This window comes from Orbicella faveolata, unplaced genomic scaffold (assembly GCF_042242905.1).
Source record: "Orbicella faveolata isolate gen_17 unplaced genomic scaffold, um_ofav_v1 contig_3, whole genome shotgun sequence".
Lineage (NCBI taxonomy): Eukaryota > Metazoa > Cnidaria > Anthozoa > Scleractinia > Merulinidae > Orbicella > Orbicella faveolata.
Window position 1 is genome coordinate 7,542,224 of NW_028301558.1, and position 22,174 is coordinate 7,564,397.

At 38.9% G+C, this 22,174-nt stretch overlaps 2 protein-coding genes across 2 annotated transcripts; one reads left to right on the plus strand and one right to left on the minus strand.

Moving 5' to 3' along the window:
- Positions 1-1,163: 1,163 nt before the first annotated feature.
- Positions 1,164-1,799, plus strand: LOC149106219 (uncharacterized). Its single transcript, XM_089298377.1, has one exon. It carries the CDS (start codon positions 1,164-1,166, stop codon positions 1,797-1,799), a length of 636 nt encoding a protein of 211 aa, XP_089154503.1.
- A 4,238-nt stretch (positions 1,800-6,037) lies between these two features.
- On the minus strand, positions 6,038-9,956 carry LOC110060996 (collagen triple helix repeat-containing protein 1-like). Its single transcript, XM_089297780.1, has 3 exons — positions 9,614-9,956; positions 8,961-9,299; positions 6,038-6,558 (listed from the first exon to the last, which is right to left on the minus strand). Exons 1-3 carry the CDS (start codon positions 9,716-9,718, stop codon positions 6,202-6,204), a joined length of 801 nt encoding a protein of 266 aa, XP_089153906.1. The 5' UTR covers positions 9,719-9,956; the 3' UTR covers positions 6,038-6,201.
- Positions 9,957-22,174: the final 12,218 nt, after the last annotated feature.

Genomic DNA, 22,174 nt, shown 5'->3' on the forward strand with positions numbered 1-22,174 from the left:
TTAAACACTTGCTCCGATCCTTTTCTAAATATTTGGTAGCCATTCTCCTTCAGAGCCATGAAAACTAGTGATGGTAGGTAGGTAAGTCTGCATGCGAACCAAGTGGCCCATCAGGCCGGAGCTTATCCCGGTTTCTGTAGCATGAAGCGACTAGGAGTATTTCTACTCCTCCCTGGATGGGATGCTAGTCCATCGCAGGGTTACCCCCAGTATTAAGTTCGCCGGTACCCATTTATACACCTGGGTGGAGAGAGGCACTGTGAGAGTAAAGTGTCTTGCCCAAGAACACAACACAATGTCCCCGGCCAGGGCTCGAACCCGGACCGCTCGATCCGGAGACCAGCGCACTAACCATGAGGCCACATTTCGTCCAACAAAGATTTTACAGCCAAATGATGAGTCAGCGATTAAAATGATGTCGTTTCACTGATGAGATTTAACCCGATGATATCATCTTTAATTATTCGCATCGTGTCTTGACCGAGGCCGAAAAAAAGGTTTTGGCAAGAGGATTACGTTTCTGTCTGCCGCCGAAGGAGGTCGATACATATGATGTCAAATGTTCTTTTGAGCTACTTTTCCGCGATCTTAGTAGGCTTGGGCCCGCTTTTACTAGTGAAAACCAGGACAGGTTGAAGAGTCAATTGAAAAATATTTCCTACAGCTACATCTACTCATATGATTTCTCTCGGCAGAAGCGCATTCTCACTAAAGAAGAGTGGACAGCCCTTAATGATTTGCGCAGTGATGACAGTATCATAAAAACGAAACCCGACAAAGGTAACGGCGTTGTCATCGTCAATAAACTTGATTACCTCAATAAAATGAAACAGTTGATCTCCGATGAAACAAAATGTAAAAAACTTACACAAAACCCTACGAAGTCTAGAGAGGACAGCCTGACCTCCCATCTCCGTAAACTTAGAAGAGATGGTATCACTGATGAAGTTACGCTTCAGAGGATAATGCCTTCTGGTTCTACTTCTGGTGTCCTCTATGGTCTTCCCAAAGTTCATAAATCTGGCTGCCCTTTTCGTCCAATTATTTCGTCTATTAACACTTATAATTACAATCGTGCCTCTTAGTTGGTGCATGTACTTCAACCTATCTCCACCAACCAGTTTACAGTCAAGGACTCTTTTAGTTTTGCTGAATGGGCCAAGATGTACAACCACAACAACAAGTTTATGTGCTCTTTTGATGTTAGTTCATTGTTCACCAACGTTCCACTTGAAGAGACAATACAAATCTGTCGCGACAAATTATATGCCTTATCTGATCCACCCAAGTTACCTCGCCCTGTTTTAAGGGATTTGCTTGTTTTTGCCACTAAGAAAAGCCATTTTGTGTTTGACGGCCAGTTTTTTGATCAAATTGATGGTGTTGCCATGGGCTCCTCTTTGGGTCCTGTCTTGGCCAGTATTTTTATGTGTCATTTTGAGGAGAAGTGGGTGATGAGTAACAGTGCTCGTCCTACCATTTGGTTCAGATACGTTGACGACACCTTCACCTTATTTGACAGTAAGGACGCTGCTGTTAAATTTCTCTCTTATCTCAACGACCGACATATCAACATCAAATTTACCATTGAATTTGAACAGGATCACGAACTTCCATTCCTTGATGTTCTTGTCAAACGCCATAACAATTCATTCTCAACATCCATTTACCGTAAGAAAACTTTCACTGGCCTTTACACGAAATGGGACTCCTTCACACCTCGCAAGTACAAGATAAACCTCATCCGCACCCTTACTTATCGTTGTCTTCGCATCTGTTCATCGTCTTCATCATTATAGTCTGCCTTGGATGATCTCAGGAAGCTATTGTCACGCAATGGTTATCCCCGTGGTATCATCACGTACAACATGAACGATGTAGTGAATAGACATCAAAACAAACCTAAAGACCCTATCACTACAGTTCCCAAGAGAGAAATCTTCATTGTTTTACCATTTTTAGGGTTCCAAAGTAAAGTAATTACCCAGCAACTTAAATCTTGTATCTATAAGTTTTATGGTTGTTTTAACGTTAAAATAATTTTCCGAAACATCCGCCGAATTAAGTCTTTTTTCCCGTACAAGGACAGGTTCAGCCGTTCTCAGATGTCTAAGGTGGTTTACAAGGCAAGCTGCTGGGACTGTGATGATTTTTATATAGGAAAAACAAAGCGTCGACTACACGATAGAAAAACTGAACATTTTAAGGCCTTGATAAAAGCGATCACACCTCAGCCATTGCGGATCACGCTACTTCCACGGGTCATAATATTAAATGGGACAATTTTGATATCTTAGCAACTGGTAGGTCAGATATACATTGTAAAATTAAGGAAACATTGTTAATTCGTGATTTAAAGCCAGCCTTGAATGAAAACGTCGGCAGTGAAAAACTTTTTCTTTACTAACATTTTGTATTGTTATTATTATTATTATGGTAATTTTTTTTTTCTCTTCCGCAGTCTCATCTGTTTGTTATTAACTATTAGTCTTGTTACATATTATTAGATACCAGTCTTTTTCTTTTTCTTTTTCTTCGCGTTTAAATTTCGATTGTAATCTAGTTAACGGTCACTTCTGAAGATGTATGTTGTACATACGAAACGTCAAGGAAATTAATTTTGTTTAACATGCGTTTTGGTTCCATGTTTATCACCGCGGTTTGTGTTTTGTTTCTTCTAAAGTTACGATGGCCAAGGAAAAAGAGTGTTTAAGATTTAACCCATTTTGTATCAAATAATAAAACCAGCTTTTCAAGAAACCTAGATACTAAGCTGATGAGCGCAACTGCAAAAATGAGTCTCATTTAAAACCTGCAAAATTCGTTTCATCTTAGCTTTTGTTTTGTTTGTTCCACCAAGACGAACGCTAAAAGATACTGATAATTTATATTACGCTGGTTTTGGAGAAATAAATTAAAAGCTAAAACATGATTGCTCTAGCGAGATGTCCAACGGAAAAGCACTTACACGAAAAATAAACGAGCGACACCGATCTTAGCTGTAATTACTTCCTTAAGTCTTTTGTTCGTTGATATGGATACATCGAACCGCGCTCCTGAAAACATTTCCTTCATATTGAAACCTCGAACTAGAATCTTGTCCCTACCAGTTCGCCATTGAACACGAATCCATTGTTTTGAATAACTTTAGTTCAGTCCTGACACTTCTGCCAAAATTGAATGCCGCAATAATTCTTCGTCTGATCCGATGAAAGTGGAGATTTTTTGGCTTTGTGAGGTTTGTTAACTTCAAAACGTCAAGTTATTTGAAAATCGAGAGCAGGTTACAATAATCAACAATGAAATTTGTTTAAGGTCCGGTAATACGGGCAACATTTTTCTTCAACTTGTCTCGCAACTTTGCTGCATTGCAAGTTGAAACCCTCTGTTGCGCGTACTACCACGTTTGTGACCAACTTGTCTCGCAGCAAAATACAGTGTTGCAAGTCTGCGGAATTCTTCACGTATAATTGGTCAATCGTGTTTAAATAGAGATGGAATGTTCTTTCGGATAATTTAGCGTTTCCACGAACTTCCACTTCGATTTTTGGCCGTCATTTTCTTCTTAATTTTCCGTGCCAGCGAAGTTCTGTCAGTATGAAGTTCGTGTTCGTTTCAGATTGCTAGGCGAAAAGTTGTATTTTTGCTACAGTTCTTCCAAGCCGTTTGCCTTTTTTGCTGCTTGTGTGAAGGGACAAACGAGGTGTCCTAAAGACTATGATGGCCCTCGAGGTCTTTGTACAGGGCAAATTTGTGACATTCCGAGCGTTACTGGTCTACTTCGAATTCACGCCCGCCTTCACCGTCCGCTATGTTTGTTTTGTTTGCCACGTTTCCGCGCTTCGCGACAGCCAATCACAAGCTTTGAATTCAAATTTGTTACGAGACAAGTTGTAGCTTCAGTGGTAATACGAGCATCAAAACTAAAATTTGCTGCAGAAAGTAGAACTCGAGTCTACTTTCCGCAACATGTTGCCTCAACTTGCAACACTGTATTTTGCTGCAAGACTAGTTGGTCACAAACGTGGTAATACGTGCAACAATATGTTTCAACGTGCAATGCAACAATGCTGCGAGACAAGTTGAAGAAAAATGCTGCCCGTATTACCGGACCTTTACTTTAACCATTTTCGATGTTACTTTTTATAATTATGCACTTTCAACTATTTGTTTTGTGCTTTGGTATCGTGAATACTGAAATGTTAATAACAAAACAATCCATATACCTGAACAAACTTCCGCCAGACTGACGTCAGAATTGAGCCGTGAAGAGTTTGTTACTTGATCAGAGAAAGTAGGCAACAAAAATACTTTATTACAGAAGGAAACAAAGCGCCATGGAAAATTCTACAATCCTTACTGACTGACCCGCGCGTATTGCTTCTTAGGTCACCGTCATGATATGCGCAGATATGCAAGCCGGGCGTAAATTTCAGGGAGTATCCACTGAGAATATTGTGTGACAACGGGTTTTTCTGCTCTGAATTCTATCTAGGGGAAAACGGGCTTTTGAGAGGTCTAACTGGCTGGACGACTGTGCTTGACTCGGAAATTAGCTCGGAGCCGACTCGCTTGCTGCGGGAATGGAACTTGTCACGGGTTCCAAAGTACCGTCGGATCTGCTACAACTGAAATCGGGACACTCAGAGAACTTGGACTTCACACGTTTATTCTTCGTACTTTGCTCTACGTCTACGACGTACAACTCGTTGATGTAAAATCGTAAATCGTCGAGATGTAAATCGTCTTACAATGAACAGAGTACTTTACTTATAGTAGCGCAATGCACGATTGCATCATGCAAGGAAGAAATAAAGACGACTAAATCAAGTCAGGATGAAACTAATGACAAATTAAAAGGCATCATAGACATCTGAATAGAGTCGGCTTCATTGAAAACGTCAACTAACTAAACTTAGTTTACAAGATTAATATGTCAATAAGACTTAAAAGTTATAACAAAAGTTATATGCGTAGGTTGTATATTCAGCGTAAAAAGCTGCATAAAGATACATTATTTTTGGGAAAATTGAAATTAGAACAAAATAACTTTCTTTATACTTTCTTACTGTACAAAACCGTAGTTTGAACAGAAGTCCTATTTTTAACACCATTGCTATATTGTTTCCCCTGGCAATTGATCTCTTAGACTGCTTGCTCTTTAGTGGTGTTTACAAATGAAAGTCATCAAGTATATATCAAAAGCGAAACAACTTTATGAAAGCTATTACCTTTGTGTTCTTTTTGACACATTGAATTGTACTCGTGCTTCGAAAGCTTCATATGAGTTTTATGATTTCCAAAATGACTGTACAAATTTTAAGAGAGAAATGAGACAAATACTTGCCCTGGGGAATTGTTCAAGACTGTTAATAAAAAAATGATACACCTTCAAAATCTAGACTACTATCACCATGAAATAAACAGCCTCATCCAGTTTCAAAAGGTTTCATCATGTCTCCATCGCATAAGGAAAATAATATTTCGACAATCACGAAATACTCTCTTACATTTCAAGTCAGATTTAAAACAGACATTATCTAAAACTCAATTTGTGTATATCATAAAATCTTGAAAATGTCGCGGAGAAAAATAGCTCCTAGACGCACCCTCATTGATTTATATGTTTAAATTTCAATGAAAGTATTGAAAACCATTGTCACTGTGCAGCTTGAAAACGAACACTTTATCAACTCAACAACAGCGAGTGAGGAAATTGACAAACTTTTGCTGACCAAAACATCTGGGCTGTGAATTTAAAGACACGCGAGAGTTTGACTTTAGCTTTAGATAAAACGTGAATGATTTGACGTCACACCGGCTTTCGGTTGACAGAAACGCAGGTGATCACATTTTAAGCTTAATTCCATAACTGAACGAAAGGGTTCAATTCTGGGTTACCAGAAAGAAAATTTAAATAATAATATGTACTTTTTTTATTGGTGTGTATTTCCAAGTGTTTCAGTCGCACTTAAGGCATACTCTTAGTTTAATTCGTGTTAGAAATTCGTAAGTTAATGATGAGGAGACTTAAGACTGAAGAAAGAGACAGCTTTTTAATAATGTTCCTGGACTTTATTGTTTAGCTGATACAAAAGTTTCAAATCTGTTGATATGAACGCTTATAAAACTACAGCGGTGCAACTTTTTTACCATATCAAGGTTTTTTTTAGAAAGTCAAGTAAATCACGTGTAACGTGTTTACTGCTGAGCTTTTGGAACCTCTTCAATGAAGATCCGGGACGTTGTCCCCCAGCCTGTGTAAGCGTCAGCATTCTTGTGGCCAGTATTGCAACTTCCAACCCAGAATCCCACTCGCACCTTTCCCTTGTGGATGCTATTACAGTGACCTTCAATATGGCGGTGACGATGAAGATTGTGGTTCTTGCCGGTTTCCATGTAGAACGCCCCGTCAATGGAGCCAGGAGAACTGCACTCGGCACCATTGAAGGTGAAATACCAACGACTACAGCAGCGGTCACAGTTATAAATCCTGAGGTTACCAGCAAAGTAAACATGGAAGGCAGTGTCTGTGAAGTTTTTCATAAAGTCGCAGTTCTACAAAAATAATCAAATTAATCAATCACTTGCAGCCACAAAGGGACGAGAAACAATTAGGACTGTTGTAAAATAAATTAATCATTAATATTACCTGTCAAAAAATAGATATGACCGTCATAAGACACTTTATTTCTCAAACTTAAAGGATCAATTGAAAATCTTGCTAATAAAAACCGAACTCGACATTGTCAATGAAAAGCTACCCACTCTAGAGTACGTAGGAAATTTACCCTTTCACGTCAGGGCTGCATGGATCAAAGAAAATAATAATCAAAGTACGCAGCTTACTAGGCTTTTGTCGATTTTTCTCGTAAAACTGGCATATTATGCTCCTAGCACTGCTCAAAATTTTTGGAAATTGTGCCCGAATTATGCTCGTTTCTCTAAATTATGCTCCGCGCATCAAAATTATCCTACTTCGTTTTCAAGCAAAATAAAGACAGAACAGGGCGAATATAGACAAAAGAAGAAATAACACCGTTGGGAACCGCCGTTTTCTACATTTCTAATCATCCTGGCTTTATTTTCTATTAAGGTGGCTCAAAACAGTAATATTTCCATGAAGTGCCTAGATTCTAGCGCGCACTTCAGCACGAGGCATCACGTCATCACTCGAGGGGTCGCGAGATTAAAGTTTTCAAAAATCAAAACAAACATGGCGGCGCGAGGGCTACTTCGTAAAACTTTGTTTCCACCAAGTTTAGTAAGCTGTTTGCGTTATCAGTTATTTTTACCTTCGAAACAGTCATTCTTCAGGCAATTTCAAAGGAAAAACATTCTTTTAACCGTTGTACTGTACTGGAAGGTAAACGAAAATTGTGATGTTGATGTTACGATCGATCACGCCGGCTATCATTCTAAAACAACAGCAGGAAAAAATAACTACTCTTTAGGTTTTCTTCGTTCTTTCTTCTTGGCCAGTCTCACCTTCGGGTTTTTATGGAACTCTTCCTCTACCACTTATGCTGCTAACGACAACAACGAAAAAAAAAAAAAAAAAAGAAAAAAAAACGCTATTCGCGGATCTGTTGATCTATTCGCGTGGAATTGCGGGCTTTACTGACCATCTTCACGCGTGTGTAAGGGCCGATCTTGCAAGTTCGAGATTTTAATTTGCGTGTAAAACGCGCTCAAAAAACTCGTTCACCGACAAGCTAATCACTTGAAAACTGATCGGTGACCCTACTTTTTTAATGCAAAAAAATTATTCAACACCAAAAGCGGAATGCCTGCGGGAAATTAAAAAAAAAAAAGAAAAAAAAAAAGAAATGTGGAGTGGACTTCCTCCAACTTGGAGGTTTCCTTTTTCTTTTAATTTAAGCAAAATCTACTCCACAGAATTTTTTATAAGTTCTCCTGTCTCTTCTTTTATAAGTAAGATAGAGACTTCTAGAAAAAATGTGGGGTCACCGGCTTACTTTTTAACATAGGAGCAATCGATGGTAAAAAGTTGGTCAAGTTTGTTGCTATGCAACAGAAAAGTGCAACCTTAATTTATGACTTAACCACAATGAAAGGTACAGTGGAGATTTACCTTAAAAGGATTGTACAGCTATTCAAAACAGTTCAGTTCCAAGCCTGAAAAATTGCACCTAGTTCTGTAAGTCTGAAAAACTGAAAACTGTTTTAAGCCACCTTAATTTCCGTTATTTCTTGACTCTAAGAAAATAGTGAAATCCAAGATAGCGGATCTAAGATGACGGGTCAAAGGACGTCATAATTAAAAAACATGGTATCACCTTGTAGAGCAAGCTCAGGGCTATCTAATCTATGTAAATTTATTTATTTGTGCCTTAACAGAACGAATACCTCTTGTATGGGAGGGGTTCCATCAATCTCCCCGCCCCCCGCCCCCTTGTACTGTTGTACTACGGTGGAGATATGAATTGGGTTAACTCGCTCTTAATGACAGTTTTAATAAACGCTTCCAAGAAACATGAGGCTCTCTGTACGGCATTGCAAGCTGCTGAGCTATCTGAACTGGAACTTGGGAAGTGCTGAGATCGACGGCGAGGACGCCATCTGAGATCTTTATGCTCAGACAGCTCACTACTGAGCCGTATGCACGAGGCCTAAGACCAAGAACAAGGCGACCCGAAGACAACAGTAAAAGAAGTTTAAAAAACAGAACAAGTGAACAGAAGTATATTCAAAACGAAATTACATCAGTTAGTGAAGGCAGAAAAGCCAGATTATCCTAGCAATGCTACATTTCGATAAAGGCTAAAAATTATGCTCGATTTGCTAAATTATGCCAAAAATTATGCTAGCACAATCGACAAAAGCCTACGTACAGCTTACGACCTGTTCAACAATTAAATTTTATCCCATAGTTATAGTAATGACAAACGAAAAAACCTTGTTGAATACATTATACACTCATGCTGTAAATCACTTACCTGGATCACACCTAAGTCTTTCTGGTCAATGCTTTTCCAGGTGCATTCTTTCCAGTTCATGCGCGAAGAAAGCTGAGGCGATCCTGGGGTTCCACTTTCACCTATCTCCCCTCGTTGTCCCTTTTGGCCGGCGGCGCCTTGGGATCCAGACTCTCCTTTATCTCCTTTCTTTCCTTCTGCACCAGATGGTCCTTTGGGCCCAGTCTTTCCCGGGCTGCCCTGGTCTCCTTTGGCTCCGTCACGTCCATCACGCCCAGGTGCCCCAGGGGAACCCGGCATGCCATGCATACCGGGGATACCATTTGTCCCTGGTTGTCCACCGTAACACATTGAAAGAGGCTGTAAAAGAAACAGTCATGAGAATATTCAAGTACGATTTGGTTAATTTTTCTCGAAAATTGTTTGTTTTTGTATCCGTCATTTTCATTGTTCTCAATTTAATTTCGTTTGTTTCAAAGGCACTAGGTAACTGAGTTGCACGGCATGACAGGAAACAGGCAAGAAGTTGTAAAGCATGTAAAATGGGTTTAGGTAAGAAATAGTAAAAGAGAGCATGAACAAAAAAAAAGGAATCTTGTAAACTATTTACCTCATGTAATTTTTGAAAAAATAGTGTTTATTTATCTTTGCCAGAGGAAAGGTATTTTACTCACTTTATTGTCGCTTGGTTTGCTGGTGCTGGCGTTGTCTGCAGAGCTCAAGGTAATTAGCGGTAAAATCAGTGAAACTAAGATGATGGTCAGCGAAAATTTCGTCATTGTTACCTTAATTCTGCCCTGGAGACAAAAATATAAAGCACTGTCAAATAACAAGCACCGAAACAAAATTGAACTCTTCAGTTGTGGCTGGTTAAGTTTAATTTCTATTTCAATTCCTGTACTGACGCTGGTTTTGTAACTAAACAGGCGTTCTTTCCTTTTGTCCTTTGACTGTCCTTTTGATTTCGCACGTTTTTGAATACGGTAAACAATAAAATTTAAAACTGATCAAAAGGAGAAAACGCACTCTTACTAATCTCTGATCACAACTGAGGCCGGGAAGATAACTATTCCTAGTGAATTGCGTTGAACTATAATTTAATGACCAAACTGTTTTTTGTCAATAATCTTCTGGTCAGAACAAGTTTGTGGGACAAAAATAAATTTCTAATTCTAATGTTCATTCTAACATAAATTGTTATTGACTGAAACGGTTAGTTGACAGGTCGATTTGTCCAATAGGGTGAAGTCTTCCATTCCTTGCTTGTTCCAATCCCACGTTTTATTTTCATATACGGCGAGTGTACTTTTGTAGATCAGAATTACTTCGCTGTTATTCTGTTTGAAGAAACCAAATCTGAAGACTTAAAATACAGCATTAGTCGCTTTGTTGACTGAAAAAGAAACTTTCTAGTAAGAAAACCAGAACCAGAAAGAAACTCCAAGGAAACAAGCAAACGTCTGTCTCGAAACGTTAACCAAGCTTTGATCCCTTTTTTTTCGAAAACGATCAGCTCTTGCCCTGTAGTTTTTCACTACTTAATCCATGACTTTGGCGGTGAAAACAAGAAACAAACAAAACAAAAAAAAAAAAAAAAAAAGGAGAGAAATCCGAGCGATAAATAGAAAGAGGCCCAAAACCGCTCACACAGACTTGTCACCAATATCACGTACTAAGGCTTGAAAACTAGAAATCCCATGATTCAATTCTGATTTGGGTAGTATTTTCATTTGTGATTATATTTGGAGATAGAATCGACAAAATAACCTGATAACTCCAAACTACACGGGTTAATTTGTTTGTCGAAAAAGCGAATCAAATGGGTGCATTCAGTTCCAGATGAATCTAAATGAATTTCAGCGGGAAAAGCTCACTAGTTGAACATATAAGATTGTCTAAAAATAATGACTTTATCTTGCACTATTGGAAGCAAGAACATCTTCGATTCTAGTTAAATCATTCATTCTAGTACTACAGCAGTTCTACACTGGAATAAAAAAATAATGGTAGGTAGGTCAAATAGTTAGTGGAAAAGTAAAATCAATAAGGTGTTTTCTTCTTCCAGCAAAGTCGAAAATGTTCATGTTAGCTAACCAGCACGGCACGAGTTTGTAAGAAGTCAATCGGTTTCTATTTCAAATAATTCGATCATTAAAGTATCTACGCACCTCACAATATTGTTAAGGCGATAAATGCAATCCCTGACTTGAGAATATAACGTTGGACACACTGAAGCTAAAGAAATACGTAGATTACAACGAAACACAACTGAGTATGTTTATCTGGTTTTGAAACGAAACACATGTTAGCTCTAAACAAGCTCCTGGTCGTTTTCGATTGAATATCAATTACTACAATACTAAGTAGTCTTCTAACGATATTTTTTTACATTTCATGTTAGCTCTTTCCACGTCAGCTGCATCATTCGGTTGTGAATGCTTCAGTTCTGGTTTGATTGGTGGTTTGTAGTTGACATATTCGCCTTTTCATTGAAACCATGGATGAGTGTTTTTTGGAAGTATCAACTAGATTAACTTATCAAAAAGTGGAAACGCTTACCTTTGAAATAACTCAGCGCTTGAAATGTTTGAGAGGAAATGAATAAGCTAAACAGTAAAATAGAAAATAGAATTAAATGTAAGAATTTAAAGTGATCAAAACGAGCTAACTCACACACTTGCTTGTCTCTGTTCACAACTGAGGAGAAGATACTTCTTCTTAGTTCATCAAACTCTTACTATTTTCATGACAAAATTTTTGTTTATTAATTCACGAACTTCTCGTCAGTACAAGTTTGTGGAATAACTGACATATAAAATTTGAATTTCCATTCTACCACAAAAATGATTGGTTAAAACAGTTTAGTGACTGATATGTCCAATATGGTGAAGTCTTCCATTCTTCGTTTGTTTCAGTGCCACGTTTCGTTTCACAGCGAGTGCTCTTTTGTTTAATCATTTCACTGTTATTCCGTGTCAAGAAACCAAAGCTTCTGCAGACTTCAGATCGACCTGCTAGCTAGATATTTTCCTTTATATTAATAAAGAGACACCAGAGGGTCTATTTTGCCGCATGGGTCGTTTTTGTTTCAAAAATTTTCTGATAAGAAAGCCGTAAACACTTTCACTTTTTATTGTGTAGTCACCAATCAGACGCGAGAACGGACCCCAAAGACAAACAAACAAATGTCCTTCTGGATCGATCAGTCGCGAAACATTAACTATGCTTGGATTGCATTTCCTTCCGAGAGGTTGGCTATTGACCAAGAGTTTTTTATTGGTTATTTGATCGTTTTCTGGCTGTGAATTAAGCAAAGAATGTAGAAATTTAAATAATGAACAAGCTGAAGCTCAAAACTGTACAAGGAGATTAATACCATGCTAGCGCTTCAAAAAAAAAGAAAACCATGATTCAGATTGTTTTGTGTTTTTTGTTTTTGTGATTATATTTGGTGATAAATCAGATAAATAATAATAGCAATAATAAAGCACCAAACTAAACGGGTTAATTTATTTTTCTATTAATTAAGGACCAAAATCAGTTCCAGATGAACCTGCTAAAGTTGAGTTGAAAGAGCTATCTAGATTAGCATATGTATAAAATATAAACCTGAATGTATGGTATGGTTTTAGATATAAAAACGTCTTTGATTTCAGCATACTAATTAAGACTCCAGTTACATTCTTGATTAAAAGAACATTTTTGTCAAAGGGAACAGTTTAAGCTTAGTCTTGTTTTACGCGTAACCGAAGTTTTAATCATGATAAAAACTGATGAACGGGCTGTTTACTTTTTCCCCCTTCCATTACAGACCAAAATGTCTATGTTTTCCTGTGTGAGCCAGGATGGTAACTGCTGGTGAAATGTTATTCACGTACTAATTTTTTTAAATGCAATTTTTTTGTTTTAAAATTAATTGCATCACTGTTTGTCATTTGCGCAATAGACGACTCGAATCGATCGTTATAGCGAGGCGAGAAATGAAAATAGTACAATTTTCATGAGAATATAACCTAGGACAAAGTTGTAGCCACGTTTTTACATCGATTCCTAAACACGGCAGACTATATCAGTGTTAATCTTAATGTTTTGAAGAAGCGTACAGCAGGGTTAGCCCCAAGCTAATTTTAAGTTTCAATATTTTCTTTTGAATCTCATCTACGTGTTTTAAATTTTAAGCCAGACCTTCCTTCTCCATCGGCATCATTCGATTCTATTTGCTCGATTTCTTGTTTGATTGCCGATTTTAATGATCAAGTAAAACTGACATAATTCCCAGCAGAAAGGAAAATTCACAGTATACTGCTAGCTAACGTTTTTGTCCTACCGACACGTCAGACCAAAAGAATTATCAAACGCCGAAGACCCTGAAGCTACTTAAAACACAAATTTATTTGCTAAATTCGTCAGCAATTAATATTTTAAAAGTTAAGGGTCATCAAAAAAACTACATGTGAGTTTCACGCAATTATGAATGCAAATTGTTGAACACATCGACAATCTCTTTTCTTTCATAACTTTGCGAAAATTCAGTGGCAGTCTAAAATGAATTCACCCAATAAGGACCGCAAAATTTGTCTTCACGATGTGAGATTTTTAGGGGGTCGCAAATTTGATTTTTCATTAATTTTGGGGACAATAATTTCTAGCGAAATAATTGTACACAGTCGGTTAGCAACTCTAATTGAATTTGCAGATCACTTACCTGTCAATAAACTCGGTGCCTCGGGGTTGTCTTAGCCAAAACAAAAACGGCTGCGGAAAAATCTGGTCTGCTTCATAGAGAGAGGACAGTTCAAAATGACTGGAAATAAACCAGTTAACACACTGCGGCAAAGTTCTACCGCGACCTTCTCTCAAGTAGTTGCTTTTTTGACGCTGTTCAAAGCCTGAATGAGAATATTTTTCGTAGACTGTTTAGAGTCGACCTTCTCGTAAGAACAAGAAAAGTGAAACAGCGTACATGCATATTTCATATTATTAAAATGTTCATTCTAACGTGCAATGCTATTCGCTAAAACGTTTTCTATAGTCGCGGGTTTGTCTGATAGAATCAGCTCTTCCATTGACAGGTTTTTTTCAAACATTGTAGCTACCTGTGATTTTCGATCTAAAGAAACAAAAAGACAAAATGAAATAAAAAAATGGCTGCAGATTATAATTAAATTAAAGCTGATAGATAAATCCTCAAGTAATTGAGTCTTATATGACGAGAACACCTTAAATCATTTAATTGTTTATATGAAGAATTTCAAAACATGGCTCAATGTATAATACATGTTGATGCATGCAAACTTCAACACCCCACTTGATCCTAGCGTCTTAGATTAAAGCTTTTGTTTTTTCTTGGTCACCTTTTTCTGTCTGCTTAATATCGGTTTTTAAAATGGACTGTAACTTTCTCCGTTCTCGTAAGTTATACAACTCAGTGTAAGCACTCGTGGCAGTCATTAAGTTAACTGTTTTGGTTGAATATTTGCGTTCGTTGCGTTCTAGATGAGCGAGCTGTTAGCGCTAAGTAGCGGAAGTACACATTAAGCTCGGTCCGTTTTGTCTGCCAGGCCTGCTATTTCTAAATTCTACTGATATAACAAAAAAGAGCGGAAAAACCAATAGTACGAAGAGTGGGCCCTACGACACTGGCTTTCAGTCAGTAAGGGAAACATTTTATTTTTATTACTGGAAGCCATGACTTTATTTTATGAATAAATAATGTTGATAGAATTACAATACCTCGCCACATTTCCCTCGTCAATTTGAGTGCACAAACACTAAGCAATGAACTTTGGTCACTTTAACCGTCGTAATGGTAATACAGTGGAACCTCGATTTAACGAACCTCTATTTAACGAAGTCCTCGATATAACGAACGATTTTCTTCAGCCCGGCCAAAATTACAGTAAAATGTATGGAGCAAAACCTCGATATAACGAACCTCGATATAACGAAATCCTCGTTATAACGAACACAATCCAGGCGCCCAAACGTAAAATATACCTCGATATAACGAATAAATGTCAACATGTGACGAAAGATGAATGCAAAACAAACTAACAAGGATGACATTTCTTTAATCCTGTAACACGAGGGCAACAGCCCATTAGGGTGTCTACAAAACGAAGATCGAAGACCGAAGATCGAAGACCGAAGACCGAAGACCGAAGACCGAAAAACGAAGAGCTCATATAATTTTAGGCCTTTCAAACTCAAGGCAGTTATAATCATCGATAATCAGGCTTAAGTACTTTATCGGACGCTATCACACGCGAAACCGACGGGGTCTTCGTTTTGTAGTTTAGGCCGGGTCAAACTACAAAACGAAGACCCTCGCTCAAACGCTCTTTAAGACGCCAAAAGACGCGAAACCGACGGGGTCTTCGTTTTGTAGTTTAGGCCGGGTCAAACTACAAAACGAAGACCCTCGCTCAAACGCTCTTTAAGACGCCAAAAGACGCGAAACCGACGGGGTCTTCGTTTTGTAGTTTAGGCCGGGTCAAACTACAAAACGAAGACCCTCGCTCAAACGCTCTTTAAGACGCCAAAAGACGCGAAACCGACTGGGTCTTCGTTTTGTAGTTTAGGCCGGGTCAAACTACAAAACGAAGACCCTCGCTCAAACGCTCTTTAAGACGCCAAAAGACGCGAAACCGACTGGGTCTTCGTTTTGTAGTTTAGGCCGGGTCAAACTACAAAACGAAGACCCTCGCTCAAAAGCTCTTTAAGACGCCAAAAGACGCGAAACCGACGGGGTCTTCGTTTTGTAGTTTAGGCCGGGTCAAACTACAAAACGAAGACCCTCGCTCAAACGCTCTTTAAGACGCCAAAAGACGCGAAACCGACTGGGTCTTCGTTTTGTAGTTTAGGCCGGGTCAAACTACAAAACGAAGACCCTCGCTCAAACGCTCTTTAAGACGCCAAAAGACGCGAAACCGACGGGGTCTTCGTTTTGTAGTTTAGGCCGGGTCAAACTACAAAACGAAGACCCTCGCTCAAACGCTCTTTAAGACCCCAAAACTCTTTTCCAAATTTCGATCTCACACGATCAGGCGTTTTCTGTTAGGGGTGGACCATTAGATTTTTGATGGGGGGGGGGGGGGGGGTTGTGCAAATCCCAAAAAAATATCGATTATATGCTTCTAGTTTAAATAAAATATCATGCACATTTGTTAAGATGGAAAAAAATATCGAGCAGCCGTAATCAGGGCGCGGGAAAGGATCTTTGCGTGACGCGTGACGGCCCAAAAGTGGCTTTGAGTCACCTTAGTTACCATTGGAAGGAAAAAATGCCTGGTACATGTCAGGGATATATATTTTTGACGACTCGTTTGTCGCCTCCTTATAAGGTACCTTTCAATTGCGATGTCATCAGATAAAGCTATGTTCTTTTTTGGCGAGGTAGCCTGGCTATTGGCGCGGTAATTTATTCACATCAGCCCTGACATGTATCAGGCATTTTTTCCTTCCAATGGTAACTAAGGTGACTCAAAGCCACTTTTGGGCCGTCACGCGTCACGCAAAGATCCTTTCCCGCGCCCTGATTACGGCTGCTCGATATTTTTTTCCGTCTTAACAAATGTGCATGATATTTTATTTAGACTAGAAGCATATGATCGATATTTTTTTGGGATTTGCACACCCCCCCCCCCCATCAAAAATCTAATGGTCCACCCCTAACAGAAAACGCCTGATCGTGTGAGATCGAAATTTGGAAAAGAGTTTTGGGGTCTTAAAGAGCGTTTGAGCGAGGGTCTTCGTTTTGTAGTTTGACCCGGCCTAAACTACAAAACGAAGACCCAGTCGGTTTCGCGTCTTTTGGCGTCTTAAAGAGCGTTTGAGCGAGGGTCTTCGTTTTGTAGTTTGACCCGGCCTAAACTACAAAACGAAGACCGCGTCGGTTTCGCGTGTGATAGCGTCCGATAAAGTACTTAAGCCTGATTATCGATGATTATAACTGCCTTGAGTTTGAAAGGCCTAAAATTATATGAGCTCTTCGTTTTTCGGTCTTCGGTCTTCGGTCTTCGATCTTCGTTTTGTAGACACCCCAGCCCATTACAGCTGTTTACATAATTTCATACAAACATATAAAAGTATCTACATTTCGACTTTATCCTCTTTGTCTGTTATGAGTTCTATTAACTTCTTTGTCTTTGATGGATTCTTGTGGCAAAAGGAATAAATTGCTGGAATTTCGAGTCCAATGCCCTTATTTCTTCGTTTACCAGCCACTTCCACTGATATTTGCCCTCCGTGCTTTAAAAATAAATGGAAGACACGTGAAAGTGTCAATGGCACATGGCCCACGGTCTGAAGCGTCCCTTCTGTCCCTTCCTGGCCTTGAACCCGTTTAACGGCAACAGCATGGGTGTCGTGTGGGTTGTCAGGCTCGTGCTGCAGAAAATATAGATGTAAAATCACTCAGTTTGCTCATAACCTGTCAAAACTACAAACGATTCCTTTTAAGGGCTTACCTCACAATCCAGAACTTCACCAACAGCTGCATCCCAGATATCTTTATACGCATGGTAGCCCCGAATACAAGATCGAAAAGAATATGTTGTGTTGCTCATTGCTGTCTGTTTTAAAACTCAACAAGTCGCTTCACCGTTTCGCTACCTGTCGCTAGTTTCACGGTGAATAGCGAGAGACCTTCAATTTCCTGTGAAAGTTGACATGATACCCTGTTGAGCAATCAAAAGGTGTTAGATTCCAAAAATTCCAGCACGTCCTGCAATACCTCGCCGTATATGGGGTCTTTATATCTCTGTTGAATTTGGCACTTTTCATCGAAAGCAGTTTAAAATATTGTCCTATGGCAAGCCTAGAGAGTGCAGCAGAAGAAAGCGCAACAGTTCCCGTTCCTAGTGCTTCCACGTCGCGGTCGCAGTCCAAAAAAGAGACCAAGAAGAGAAGGGTGCTGACATTGGAAGAGAAATATAAACTGGTTAAAGCAATCAAGGATGGGGAGAAAAACACTGTCGCTGCAAAGCGTTTTGATCCTCCTTTGTCTCAGTCTACAATTTCGACCATTATGAAGAAAAAGGATGAGATTATTAGTGCCTATGAAGGAGGATTCTTCACAGACAAACGAAAGAAGATGAAGCAGGCGACTTTTCCAGATCTTGACAAAGCACTGTCTGAATGGTTTCGGAAGGTTCGAGGTATGAACATCCCAGTTAGTGGAACGCTGCTGCAAGAAAAAGCCCTGTATTTTGCACAACAGTTAGGGTATGAGAACTTCAAGGCAAGTAATGGCTTTCTAGAAAAATTCAAGGAAAGACAGGGAATTACAGGCCAAGCTGTATGTGGTGAAGAGAAAAGCGTAGATCCTGATATTGTCGAAAATTGGAGCGAGCGTCTCCCGGATATTTGCCGCAGCTATAGCATGAAGGATCGTTTCAATGCTGACAAAACAGGATTTATGTGGAAAGCTACCCCTACTAAAACGCTCAACCTGAGAGGAGAAAAGTGCACCGGTGGTAAGAGAAGTAAAGATCGCGTGACAGTCCTTGTGGCCTGCAACCAGGATGGCACAGAGAAGCTACCCCTACTTGTGATAGGGAAATATGCCAGACCCAGGTGTTTTAGGAACAGTAACATGAACTTGCTCCCCGTGACCTATGAGTCTCAAAGAAAAGCCTGGATGGACAGCGTTTTGTTTGAAAAATGGGTCCGTCAAATTGACCGACGAATGAGAGTAGCAAACCGCCATATTCTGTTATTTTTAGATAACTGTACTTCACATGTTATTGTCAATGGCCTGACAAACACAAAGCTCATCTTCTTTCCACCTAACTGCACAAGCAAGCTTCAACCGGCAGACCAAGGCATAATCCAGAACCTTGAGGTAAATTATCGCAAGATAATGATCAGGCGGATGTTACAGTGTTTAGATGACAATAAACCTGTCAAAGAAATCGACCTAAAGGATGCTGTCTTTATGATGGCCAAAGCCTGGGACAATGTAAACACCACGACAATCAAAAACTGCTGGAAAAAAGCAGGATTCCCAGGTGAAGTAGCGAAGCCCTCACACGATCCTTTTGAGTCAGACGAGGAAGATGAAGATACCAATGAAACTGGTGTCGGTCTATGGGGAAACATTACCCACCATTTTCCCTCTCTTGCAGAGATATCATTCAGTCACTTTGTATCCCTTGATAACAATGTTGTAACCGAAAGCCAACCGACGGAGGAAGATGTAACACGGGAAGCCCTGAAGGCAGTCCAAAACGTGGAATCGATGAGTCATGAGGAAGAAGAAGATGAAGGAGATTCAGACGCAGACATCTCTATAGTGGAGCCAAAACCACTTAGACTGGTCGAAGCTAGCGAGGCTGTGACAGGGCTTCGCAATTTGATTTTGTCATTCGACAAGACAAGTGCAAAAGAAAAGGAATTTCTGCGCTCCCTTTCTTCTATGGAAGATACATTCCTAAGAATGGCAACAAAACCACAGAGACAATCTTCACTAAAAGAATTTTTTGATTAAGAGTCCTACAATTGGACTAGAACAGTGTTAAAATTGTTACCGTTTTGTTTAATACCATGTTCGTTTTTCTTATACGGAGGACGCATTTTTTACTGATGACAAAAAAACCTCCATTGGAAGTAATCATTTATTAGCGTCTCAATATAGATGTGTATTTATGTTTTTTTATATGTAGTTTTAAGCAGTTTTGTTTGCCTGTGCAATTTCTAAGTACCGTAGCTATGTACATATCTGTACAGTACATAGCTACATAGACATTAAAGAAAGAGTGCTTATTAGTAATTGTTCAGATCCAGAAATGCTGGGTAGTGCTACGTAACACCGATGAAAATTAATTATTAACTAACCTCGATATAACGAACATTTTGGTTGTTTTTCCGAAAACTCATTAAATCGAGGTTTTCGATTTAACGAACCCTCGATATAACGAACAAATTTCCCCAGTCCCTTGGCACTTCGTTAAATCGAGGTTCCACTGTAACTATGTGATTTTAAATTTCTTTGTAATTAGAGAAACGAAGGAAGGAATCATCGAGTAGAATCATGATCTGTATTTGTCAGGAATCAGGATTTATTGGACGGATTGTTCATTTTATATCAGCATAGCTATTAAGGATCGACAAATTAAATAAGAAATAAAGCGGGTAAGACATATTAAGTACGTATTTCAGTTTGACGTTGTCTTTAAATCGTGAATGACATAAAGTACACTAGCGTTGATGTTGACTGAAACGCATGTGATCATATTTTGAGTCTAATTCAAACAGTAAACGAAATAGTTGAATTCTGTGTTACCTGTAAGAAAATTCGTAAATTAGCAGGTGTTAGTTATTGCGACTTTTATGAATTTATGTAATAGTTAAAAACTTTAACAAAAGCTTGGCTTTTAGGCCCTGGCGCGCGTGCAAGTGCAGACTTTGTTTTTATTGGTTTTGTTTCAGGCGCGAGCTCCCACTGGTTAATTCAAACAATTTTAGGTGGCTCACAATATTTTTGCGATTGCACGCGCGCATAGGTCGAAAGCTCAAGTAATCTGCGCGCGCTCAAAGGAAAACGTAAGTGTTTTTCGATTTTTATGACGTCACCATGAGGACAAAAAGAAAAACTGACGGTGAATTTTCTCGCGTCTCCTTCGGTGAGTTTTTTTAATTTGGCTCAGTTGTAACCACATACAATACCTACAAAATACCCTATTTTTGTTGAAACCTGTCAGAGCTAATCTAATATATTTAAGGTCATTCCACTGAAATAGAACCTGTACTGAGATTTTTGTGAAACTTTGCCTATTGATTGTTTATATTATAGGAACTTAAATTTTGAAATAAAAGTGAGGGGTCCCCATGTTCGTTTAGGAGCAATAGCACCATGTTTGTACCCAATAAATCCTTATAATAGCACCATGATTGTAGTCACGATTGCTTGCTAAATTCACGTTTCCGACGATTGTTTTTTGTTCTACACTGAGAATTGGTCCATATTTATTTGACACAGAGAAAATTATTACTCAATTCAAAACAACAGAAAAAATGATAGGTCCCGATACTCGTTTGCGAGAAAATGACGATTTACCTCTATGGCGAGGTCCAGCCGTAAAGAAAAAACCGCCATTTTTTAATGCGCGCGCGCTAATCACGCGTGAAAATTATACGCAGTAGGGATGCGCAATGCAGTACTGGGGAATGACCTTAAAAGAATGACAAATTACAGAATGTTGGAAAACCGGTCTAAACAAACTTGTCTTTTTACCAATTCAAAATGTCAGGTTATATCATTTCCATGATGTGGCAAAGTAAGAGAAAAATAAAAGAATGGTAAATTTTATAGTTATTGAAAGCGGATAAGTCCCAAAGGAGGTCTATGCATAATTTATGTATGGGGTTATACGGAAATCTTGCCAAGATGGCTATCTAGCTATAGAGAAGATGGCCCCAAGAAGACTGTCGATAGAGCGACATATTTCTTTCTTGCTCTCTTGACGTGTCAAGGTCACGATGAAAACATGAGCAATCAAGAGCAGTTATTTGCAATTCAAATTTAAAACGAGAAATGGAATGGTGCACGGTGTGAAATGTATTTGGTTTTGAGGTCATCTCTCAGACGTTTCCGGAAATCCCTGTTGGAAAACAAATTATTAGAAAACTTTTAAGAAACATTTTTGGAGATTATGGAATATGTACTCCTCTCATTTTTCGGACTGGACAGAACAAGGAAAATTTAATGGGCGTGAAGAAAAAAAAAGAACTACCCTTCCATGATATCTTGTTATTATTCGATGCATTTTTTCTTAATTCCTTTTCATTGGCCGAGAGCCAACCACAAGACCTGCAAATAACTGCCTACAATTCTAATCCCTTAGACTGCTTGCTCTCTAGTGGTGTTTACAAGTGAAAGTCATCAAGTATGTATCAATAGCGAAATAACTATTGAACTATACTCAACAACAGCGACTGAGGAAACAAACTTTTGCTGACCAAGACATCTGGGCTGTGAATTTTAAGACACGCGAGAGTTTGATTTTGGCTTTAAACGTGAATGATGTGACGTCACACCGACTTTCGGTTGAGAGAAACGCAAGTGATCACATTTTAAGCTTAATTCCGTAACTGAACGAAGGGTTCAATTCTGGGTTACCAGAAAGAAAATTTGTATATTAATATCTACCTTTTTTATTGGTGTATACTTCCAAGTGTTTCAGTCGTACTTGAGGCATACTCTTAGTTTAATTCGTGTGAAAAATTCGTAAGTT